General features: G+C 35.2%; 1 protein-coding gene across 2 annotated transcripts in view; it reads left to right on the top strand.

Moving 5' to 3' along the window:
* The first annotated feature begins 171 nt into the window (after nt 1–171).
* Nucleotides 172–11,152, top strand: part of LOC141363029 (uncharacterized) — a 76,546-nt gene continuing 65,565 nt past the window's right edge. The window contains exons 1-4 of one of the 2 annotated variants that reach the window (XM_073865474.1): nt 172–261; nt 618–667; nt 1,018–1,329; nt 3,249–3,569. In XM_073865474.1, the coding sequence (XP_073721575.1) occupies nt 622–667; nt 1,018–1,329; nt 3,249–3,569 (679 nt within the window). In that variant the 5' untranslated portion in view covers nt 172–261; nt 618–621. Of the gene's footprint in view, nt 262–303; nt 668–1,017; nt 1,330–3,248; nt 3,570–11,152 lie in introns of those variants that run through there. The other variant, XM_073865475.1, reaches the window with a different exon arrangement.

The following is an 11,152-nucleotide window of genomic DNA, read 5'->3' as shown; positions in this document are numbered from 1 at the left end:
GACACAGTGTCGAAACGTCAGTTTCGCGGGAGCCATCCCTAGCGTATTCCAGAAATCACACGGAGAACTCTGATTTCGTGTTGCTCTCGCGGTATTGTGATGTCAATCTCCTGTCGATTCTTGTGGTTCCGCATGAAATCGAACAAGTCTACTACGTCATAAGTCACATGATAACGTCAACATGGCGGATGCTGTCCATACTTAACGCGAACGTAGGTACTGTCTAGTAGTAGGTACCCAGTGAAATTCAGTCCCTACACAGTAAGTATGCGATTTCGGATTCAGCCTTTGTGTTCTTGAGAATTGGAATTAAACTTCGACTGTTAATGATGACGTAGAGCGAGGACACAAGGACGCAAGATCGCTGAAGAACGCATGTTGAGAAACAGCCATACACTTTTTTTTAGAGCGTTTTATCTCAAGAGGATAAATATGTTTTCATTACATAACATCGGTTAATGGAAACACCGCCATCTCGCAATAGTTTTAAATCTACATTTTGAACAGTATAACATTTTGCGCAAATTTGTGAATGAAATGGAAACCTAATCATGACACAGAAATCAAACACTACAATTCTTTAATAACTTTATCGTTTTGACTTCAAACACCTACAGCAACATGAAGACGACATCTTTACTTTTCATAATCTCTTTATTCATCAACGGTAAGTTAATTTATCAACATTTCTGCAAAGTTTTCGTTTTCTACAAACCGGAAGTGCGCGAGATGTTTTTTTTTTATTATTATTACCATTATGTCAGTAACAGTGCGCGAGATGTTTATATTAGCTTTTTTATATGAATGGTTTTGGATTCGTGAACATCATGATACAGATTCAGATATTTATTAAAATACTTTTCCACATTTTTCTGTCATCTCATAGCAGATTAATATAACTTGACTTCATATTTAGTGTAGACTACAGCAAAATATCAGTGATCTTAATTTAATCTTTATGCTGCCAGTGTTATATATGTGAGTTTAATCTCTGACCATTTCTCTTTGTATTTGCAGGTGTTGTTACAGATGAGTCAGTGTCAGTGATGGAGGGAGATTCTGTTACTCTACACACTAATACTGTAATACAGAAAGATCATGTGATGGACTGGAGGTTTGGAGATCATCATCATCTCATAGCTAGAATCTACAGGAAGGCCAATTCACTCAGAATATATGATGATGTTCTTGACGGGAGATTCAAAGACAGACTGCAGGTGAATGATCAGACTGGAGATCTCACCATGACAAACATCATAACTCAACACACTGGACTTTATCATCTAGAAATCATCAGAGGGAAGATCACAGAAATGACTTTCATTATTAGTGAGTATCTCAAGCTTTAATTTAATAATTATCCATATCATTATTCAGCACTATAAATAAAAACTGTCCTGTTACTCGCATATTCTTTATGACAAACTAAAAATAACCACATAATATTATTTTAGTTTGTGTTTATCTTTCTTTAGAAAAGACATTTTACAAAACTAAAAACTAAAAAGATCAAAACCCTCACATTTCTCCAGTATTCATTATATTTTAAACAAGACTTCATTAATCTCTCATATCAGATATGTTACTGTGGGTCATAGACCTGCATCCCAATTCACTGACTTGTACTAGCCCTAAAAGTATAGACTGATTTTGATATTATGGGGAAGTATAGTGTGCACTGAAAGAGTTAGGGGGTTACATACCAAATCTCATTCTGAATATTATAAAGTACTAATAGTTATAAACATATTTTACATACTAGTATGTTATAAGGAAGTGTGAATGTATCTGTATTTTTTACTTTTATTTTTGTTTTAATTATTTTGTTTACAAAATTAACAATTAATATAAAAGCAGTATTAATAGGGAGGGAGGACAGAAATTATACATTAAGTAAACTTTAAAATACATACTACACAACATACACATATGTATACTTATCCATACATAACAGTACAGTAATGTATCTGTATTTGTACATCTTCAGTTTATCTGATCACAGGAGGGATCATTTTTACACCTGTTATTAACACTCAGCAGATTAATACAACAATAATAATGAAATAAGCAAAATGCTGCTGTTTCTTTCTAATATACTTTTGTTGTAGGACATCTAACATTACTGCCCTTCACATGGGCTGTGTCCAAAAACTTAGGCAGCTGACTTGCATTTGTTGCTTTGCTGCCTTATGAGGCAATGACTTTGGAGGCAGGAAGGCAGCTCCAGGAATGCATTCAGACAGATTTAATGGAATTCTGTTTGAAATATAAACAAAGAGCGGCAAGTGTCTTTGTGATAACTAATCCCATATTTGAAAACTGCTATTTTAATTTCTCACTAGAAATCTAATTGTCAGTCAGGACAATAAATGAATTTCTGCTGGAGACAGAAAGTAAACCAAACAATGGATTCAGACGTGCCTTGTGGCCTTCATGCCTTGGAATGCTACATCCGAAGGCAATCATTTAGAGATTTCGGACACAGTCATGATCTGTGTGTCACTACATGTTAATATCAGACAAACTGGAGATGTTCCCTCTGAAAATATGAACGTTTTCTTTTTTCATTCAGAAAGTTGTTTGGCTGTAGAGCAATGTATGTAACAGCAACAATTTAAACAGTTGAATAGGCGGTCATTCACTGTTGATATTAGGGATGCACCGATAGGATTTTTTTTGGGCCGATACCGATTTAAACAGACAACTTCTGGCCGATACCGATATTAAACACTTGTATACAAAACTATACAGTTGGTCTGTTAGCTAATTTATTTCTGCATCAAATTATTTTTACTAAACATGGATTGGATCTAATTAACATTCAACTGACCAACATAATAAGAGAGGCACAAATTAAGCTAAAACAAATATAATAAGACAGCATGACAACCTTCAAAGGTGGTTTTTGCTATTCAGCATTTATTTTATTAACAACATTAAAAAAATTTTTTTTTACATATAATGGATTTCTTTATGCAGTTAATTAATAAACGATCGGTATCGGCCTTTCTCGTGCTATTGCCGATATGCCGATGGTTTCAAATTAATAAAAAATCGGCCGATAAATATCGGTGCATCACTAGTTGATATTAGTGTTTAGAGTACAAATGTTATGTACTTTGAGTATTTTTGAATCTGATTTGAGTGTTTACACCTGAGTTCAGTGCTGTCTGTTTAATTTAATATCAAATGTGATGTCTCTGTTCATCTGTTTATTATTAGTTTGACTCTTTCTGTTTGTTTTTCAGGTGTGTCTGGTGATAAAGTGAAGACAGAGATGATGGGAGATTCTGTCATTCTAGTCAATAATGTTATCAAGAAACCAGGAGATGAGAAGATGATGTGGAGGATTCAACACAATAACTCTCCTGTAGCTGAAATGAATGATACAGTCTTAACTTATAATGTTAATAATGAGAGATTCAGAGACAGACTTCAGGTGTATTATCAGACTGGATCTCTCATCATCACAGACATCAAATCTGAAGACTTTGGATCTTACGAAGTAGATATCACTGTCGGCAAAAACTCATATACTATACACAGATCATTCAGTGTCAATGTCAAAGGTGAGTAGATCACTTCAATATAATAACGATTATTTTATCTAAGTTTTATCTCAGTTTAGATGAAACATTGCATGAATACAAGTTTTAAGTGCAAGAAATAATGTGTCAAGTAAATCTGATAATAAAAGTGCAGTCAATCAATATTTGTTTATGTTTTACTGTCTGATCTTCATCTCAGTGATGTTAGACACACATATATAAACTTTTTGCATTAACTTCTTACACTAAAGCTTTTTCCAGTCCTTACAGACATGAACACATCCAGTGAACTTTACAATTATTCATTCATTACACCTGATGGTAGAGGGTTTTTAATAATTGACTTTAAATAGAATGAGTTTAACATGCATTCTGTTTTATTCAGATCTGCTGATGTTTACCAACGTTTGTTTATGATCAGATGAACAGATTGAGTTACAGTAATGATTGTGTTTTTATCATTACAGAGCCAGGTTTGTCTCCAGGTGCTATAGCAGGAGTTTCCATCATCCTGCTTGCTGCTGCTGCTGTTGTGTTTTACTGTTACCTTAAGATCAGTCAAACAAAACTATTGGGTAAGAATTATTTTCCTATAATAGAGACTGAATATAAAGGGGTAAAAGCATTTGTTAGGGTTAAGGTTTTAGACTTGGATGCAGTTTGTATTGATTGTGATGATTTTGTGATTTTGTTTTCATTCAGATATTAAACAGCGTTATTATACAGACACATCAATAAAACAAATTTTATATACAGGGTTACGTAATTTTAGACTGATGTAGGGGGAAATGAAAAAATGAAATGTAACTAAACCTATTTTTATTATTTGTATGTTATGTAAGGTACAATGTAGAGACTGCTGGTTGTTATCGCAGAAATAAGCGTTATTAAAATCATAATCATAATAAATCATAATATTATATCATTTACATGTCATGTGTGCGACCTGGTGTTGAATGTCAGAAGTGTTTTGTGTGTTATAAGAAGAGATTGATTTCATGACCAACACTTAAAAACTGATCAGATTGAATTAAACACATGACTATAGTTCAGTGTTATATAAGATTATACTGATGCAATAACACATTAAATATATTTCTGTAATGAGGTGATGATTAAATATATTTGTCTAACAAGTATACAGTATGTGCTGGATGTTCAGAAGTGTAATTACTATGATTTTATTTTTCCATGCCATCTTCTGAAACTTGAATAACACCATAAATATTTGAACTAATTTTAATATTGCTGAAACAGTTTGTTTTACAGCAGGTGTGTGATGTGGAGTAAATAATAATCAAATTAATCATCATCATTTATAATCTGTGTTTTATGAGTGAGTTGATATTTTTCTTTCTGTGTCACTTTGACAGATGAAAAGATTACTGTGAAGAAGGGTCATCGTGCTGTTTTACAGGCTGGTCTGAAAGAACTAAAGGCAGGTGATGAGATTGAATGGAGATTTGGACAAGATACAGAGATGAAATATCCTGTGATAATGTGGCCATGGAGATCTCCAGGTACTCTCATAGCTAAACGTGATAAAGAAGGCAGCAACACTTATAATGGTCCTGATGAGAGATTCAAGTACAAACTGAGTCTGGATCCTGAGACTGGAGATCTCGCCATCAATGATGTCAGTAATAAACACTTTGGAGTTTATCAACTAAAATTCACCAGCGGTAGAAAAACCTCATACAAGAGATTCAAAGTGTTTGTCACAGGTGAGTAACTCTATCTTTTCAGTCTAATAATAATCTTACTTACATCTGCACTAAACTGTTTAATATATAATTGTATAACCTGCGGTTAACAATTTCCAGTGTGAAAAGCCCTAATGTGGGTGTTTCCGATTGTCCACCCCTGCTTCCCCGCCCAAAAATACAATAACTGAATTAAATGGTAGCGCTCGGAATTCTGTAAAATCCCACTCCCCACATCCAGTTAGCCAGAGTAGCATATTCACTTTTTACTCATAACTGATCACCTGTACAGATACATCTGAGGAGCTGTTCGCTTCTGAAATCGTTGTCAGACAGTCAAGGTTTTTCGAGATGCTAAGATGGTTGTCAATGGGATATTATTTTGTTAAGAAGATGGTGGTTAAAAAGTTTGGTGAAAAGGTGATTTCATTTCGCGTAAGCCAATGGGTTTTCTTCATTCATTTTTTTCAAATAATTTGAGTGACAGAGGTCATATTTCATTTATTTTCTATGGGACATTTTTTCTACTCTGCTGACAGTACAATGTTTAAAGAGCACCAATTATCAGATTCATGATTGTACATTTCCTTTAGTAAGTCTTAATTAGTACATATCCCAATATCCCATTTTCAGATGACCTCAGAGGGATTAAGGCCAATGTACAGATTAGTTGGTCAATCAGAGGACACAGAGCTTTTCATATCGATTAGTTTGTACAAAATCAGAATGGAAAATTTCACAAAGGTGCCAGAACTGTTATCACAATGAAATGACATTTAGGGCAAAATTTGTTTAATACAATTTTAGAAATCTTATTAAAGCTACTACCACTGTTTACGTACTGGTACGTACCCCTGTGTTACCTGGTTTTGCTGGTATCTTTTCAGTAAATTAATTTGCTCTGAATAACGATTTATAAAACTTAAAGTGAGAGATATTCACCATCAGATATGGCACAAACCCTTAACTAAGTCAAAGCCTCAAGTTTAAATGATGTTTTATTAACAAAGTTCGGGAGGAACATGTTCAAATAATCAACCTAATCACCTCAACTATGACCAGCTGTTGACAATCAGCAATCAGCTATCCACCTGATCGGCATCAACAGAAACCTATATAGACTGGAAACCAACTCACCCTCATTCCTCGATAGTTTCAGCATCGCTCCACCTCCCCTTCTCCGCACGATTGCATAGCCACCTTACTAACCAGAACAGGGGGGATTGTTCTGGGTTCGGGCCTAAGGCTGAGCCCGGAACCCTCTCCCCGCCAGGAAGCGCTCCGGGCTCAGTCCATTAACGAGCTCGGAGCCCTCTCCTCAGACAGCACGCCAAATACGCATATTAATAACTCTGTTCTGAATTATTTGTAAGTGTGAACTCGTGAACCTTGTTTTATGTCAGTAAGACAGCGAACCTCAGGAGTGACAGAAAGTCACCCCAACACAACAGCAATGTACAAGGCTGAGAGCATAAAAGGACACGTGAAAGATATGATTAAAAATCAGGCTTATTCCATCAAATACACTGTAAAACAATCCGTAGAAATTACAATGTTATTGCAGCTGGGTTGCCGGTAATTTACCGTAGATTAAAATTTATGTTAATTACTGGCAAGAGTTTGTTCAAAGTTAAATACATTTTTTATATTAACAAGTCTCATCTTTACAGAATAAAACTATACAATAACAGCCTCATGCAAAGCATTCTGGGAACCAGAAATCATCATCAACCTTTTTCTGTTTTTTTTTTTTTTGCTTCAGATTTTGTTTCCCAGAATGTTTTGTTTGATGCTGTTTTTTTAGTTTTACTCTGTAAAGACAAAGACTTGTAAATGTTTTATGTTCATTTAACTTTGAACAAAATGTTGCCAGTAAATAACATAAATTTACATCTACGGTAAGTTACCAGCAACCCAGCTGCAATAACACTGTAATTTTTTACAATGTATTTACTTTCAAAACATTAGCAATATGTTGTTAAAAAAAAGAACTAGAACTTGTTTTATTTTTTTTACAGTAAGTTTATTCAAAATCTGAATCTTTTTTGTATTTTGAATTTTATTTTTCCCATTTAAATTTTTAGCAAATAAATGCAAATAAAACATTTTGTAAGGAATTTGGCAGAAAAGTTTTTTGGTAGTTCATAGAATGAAACAAAATATTATAATTTCTACTTAAACACATACCTATAAATGATACATTTAGATACTCTGAAAAGAGTCTTTTTCTACGGCTGTATATTTTACCTTTAAAGATGTAACTTCAGAAAGGGTACAACCCTTGAGTACTAATAAAGTCTATAAGCCTAGAAGCCTTTCATCGTCCACATGTTTTTTTTACTTGCAACTGTTGGAAGACCCCTGATCTAATTTATCTGAAGGATTTTATTAGATTCTGGCCAGCTTGTAGAACCCTTTAACTGTATTATCAACACAAGAAAGACACAGTGGTAATAAAATAGAATTTATTAACAAAAATAAAATAAACAAGAATAACTAAAATCACTACTAAATGATACTTAAATACTAAAGAATAGAAAATAAAAGTGAATTTATAGCAGAATGTTATAAAAAGTAGTAAAGAAAAAATAATTAAAATACAACACAGATGTTTGTCTTTGCTGTTGATTCATCTCTCAAATACACAAACAGGTAGCTTTACACAACAGATACACAACAGAAACTCAGATCCTTCAGTAGCAGCATTCTATTAATTTTAATTCTCACTGTTAGGAGATTCATAAAATTCATCATCTAGATGTTATAATTGTGTTTATATTTATATACTGATAGAGAATCTGAAAGATTGAGTTAATAAACAGAAATTCATTAATGAGAATATGAGCTGATATTTATAATCAGTAAAGAAGACACTTAATAGATGAAAATTACCTGAACTAATTTCATTTCTGTCTTTCTGTTTCTGTCTGCTGCTGTTACAGGTACAACAAAACTGACGGTGTATGAGGGAGAATCTGTCCGTCTGGAGACTAAACTTACTGCCATACAGAGAGATGATCTGATAGAGTGGACATATCGATCTGAAGACTGTGTCATAGCTGAAATCAATCCTGCCAACAATATCTTGAGTACATATGATGGTAATGATGGTAAATTCAGAGACAGACTGCACCTGGATCCAAAAACTGGAGATCTCATCATCGATGACATCACATGGGAACACCGTGGATATTATACTCTGAATATCATCAGAGATGGAGAAACCTACTACAAAAGATTCCTTTTGCCTGTCAAATGTGAGTAATTTAAAGGGATATTTCACCTAAAAATGAAAATTCTGTCATCATTTTCTCATCCTCATGTTGTTGTAAACCTGTATTAGTTTCTGTTTTCTGATGAACACAAAAGAAGAAATTTTGAGAAATGATGATAACACAGTTGACGGTAGGTTTTTTTTTTTTACCGCGGTCGGTAATCAACAAATTCCCGCGGTTTTGCGGTTTATTGGCAAGACAACGAGTTAAATAACATGCATGATTTATTTATCTTCAATACAAAACACGTGCAAATTACTTAAGGAACATGTAAAGTAAATATGATTTCCTTCCACATTTCTTTAATTTCAACATTCAACAACTTGAACAATTATCAGTTAAATAAATGTTAACGCATTGTGCGTGTCCACACGTGCCGACAGACATTTCGCCACTTTTCTATCCTTAATTTGTGAATAGCCTGTAAAATGACGCAAATTATTGCTGCCCTGACGGTCTGGTAAAATAACCATTTGTATGAGAAATCACTTGTACTGCATATGTGTCCGTGCTTGAGTATAGCTGGGAAGCTGCATGGAGACGCCTGTGTGTGTGCAAGATGACGCGGTCCGTCTGTCTCGCGCGCACCCGGGCAGTCCGCGTCTGTCTCGCGCGCACCCGGGCAGTCCGCGTCTGTCTCGCGCGCACCCGGGCAGTCCGCGTCTGTCTCGCGCGCACCCGGGCAGTCCGCGTCTGTCTCGCGCGCACCCGGGCAGTCCGCGTCTGTCTCGCGCGCACCCGGGCAGTCCGCGTCTGTCTCGCGGCGCACCCGGGCAGTCCGCGTCTGTCTCGCGGCGCACCCGGGCAGTCCGCCTCTGTCTCGCGGCGCACCCGGGCAGTCCGCCTCTGTCTCGTGTGCTCGGACAGACCGCTTCTTTCCTCGACCCTTATAAACATCTGTCTTACACAAACAGAGAAAGAAGACGCAAAAGCAAAACTTTTTGAAATGTGTCCTGCTTTAGAAATGGCCACTGTTGTAGGCTAGAAGAAAAAGAGACAATCTAACCTCTTTGGATATTAATCCTCGGACTGATCGCATGCTCTTTATGTTGCGTGAAAATTTGATAATGTATAAAACCTGTTTGCACGTTCAAATTAGATACAATTTTTGTATTACTTTAAACGAGTGACAGACAACGTCACCTGTATTTCTACTCAATGACAATTTGATATTAAAATCATATCATTTAATATTCAGTTAACAAGTTGCGGTTGTGAACAAGCTGCCTGTATAACATCCCCACATATACACACAAGTGCAGGCCAATGTTTCAAGTTTTTTTTTTTTTGCGGTTATGACGGTGAGGAGCTTAGACCCGCGGCATGGGTCACGTGACCGCAGTATGGCGGTAATCCGGTTACCGCCCCAGGCCTAGTTGACGGTATCCATTGAATTCCAATGCAATGTTTTAGTTAAAAAAACCTTGTTATGTAATGTTTTATAGGGGCTAAATGCTGCCCTATTGTAAATACTGATAGAGAATCTGAAAGATTGAGTTAATAAACAGAAATTAATTTATGAGAATATGAGCTGATGTTTATAATCAGTAAATAAGACACTTAATAGATGAAAATCACCTGAATTGATTTCATTTCTGTTTCCGTCTGCTGCTGTTACAGGGAATACAGTGTTTGTGGATAATGGATATTCTGTTGATCTGAAGACTGATCTTACTGACATACAGAGAGATGATGTGATAAAGTGGAGATTTGAAGAAACTCTCATAGCTGAAATCAATCCTGCAAACAAAATCTCCAGTACATATGATGGTGATGATGATCTATTCAAAGATAAACTGAATCTGAATCATCAGACTGGAGATCTCAACATCAAAGACATCAGTGAGGAACATAAAGGAGGTTATAGACTGAAGATCACCAGAGATGGAAAAACATCATACAAGAGATTCACTGTTAGTCTTGGATGTGAGTACCTCAAATGTTTCAGTGTAATAATGATTTTATGATCATCTGTACTCTGTTGACAGTATACTGTAGATGTAAGAGTGATTTATGACTATTAACTTACAGTGGAGATTTTCACACTGTGTTTAACTTTGACTTATCTTCTGTTTAAACCTGATCTTTACTGCAGATAAACCAACTTTTTACACTTATGATATTGAAAGGGTTAACTGAGACAACACGTGTCAACTCTCTCTGTACACTGTAAAAACGTTTACCATGATGTACCAAATTTTTTTTCGTGTAACACTTTGAAAGAGTAATTTTAAAAGCTGTAAAATCTAGTAGATTTCAATAATTTCATTTCCTTTCACAAATTAAATTGAGTGGATTTTAAAGCAAAGCAATAGAAATCCTAAGTGAGGTCTACTAAAAACATTGAGTAAATATAATTAAAAATCTTAATTGATGTAGCTGAAAATTTTGTGAATATTGTTAAACTAAAATTAATTGGTTGTATTTTAGGGGTGTGACGAGATCTCGTGCGACAAGATCTCGCGAGATTAAATGAGTTTCGCGAGATTAAGTGTGTCTCGCGAGATTTCTTGTGGATGTGCTGGCCGTTTCTCAAATAAAAGACTGCATCCTTCGGAGGTCGCATTTTTAAACTGCATTTACTTCATCACTGTCTTATTAGAGACTATTAACAATTACAAAGTTT

Source organism: Misgurnus anguillicaudatus, unplaced genomic scaffold, assembly GCF_027580225.2.
Source record: "Misgurnus anguillicaudatus unplaced genomic scaffold, ASM2758022v2 HiC_scaffold_31, whole genome shotgun sequence".
Lineage (NCBI taxonomy): Eukaryota > Metazoa > Chordata > Actinopteri > Cypriniformes > Cobitidae > Misgurnus > Misgurnus anguillicaudatus.
This window is presented reverse-complemented; position numbering and strand designations above follow the sequence as displayed.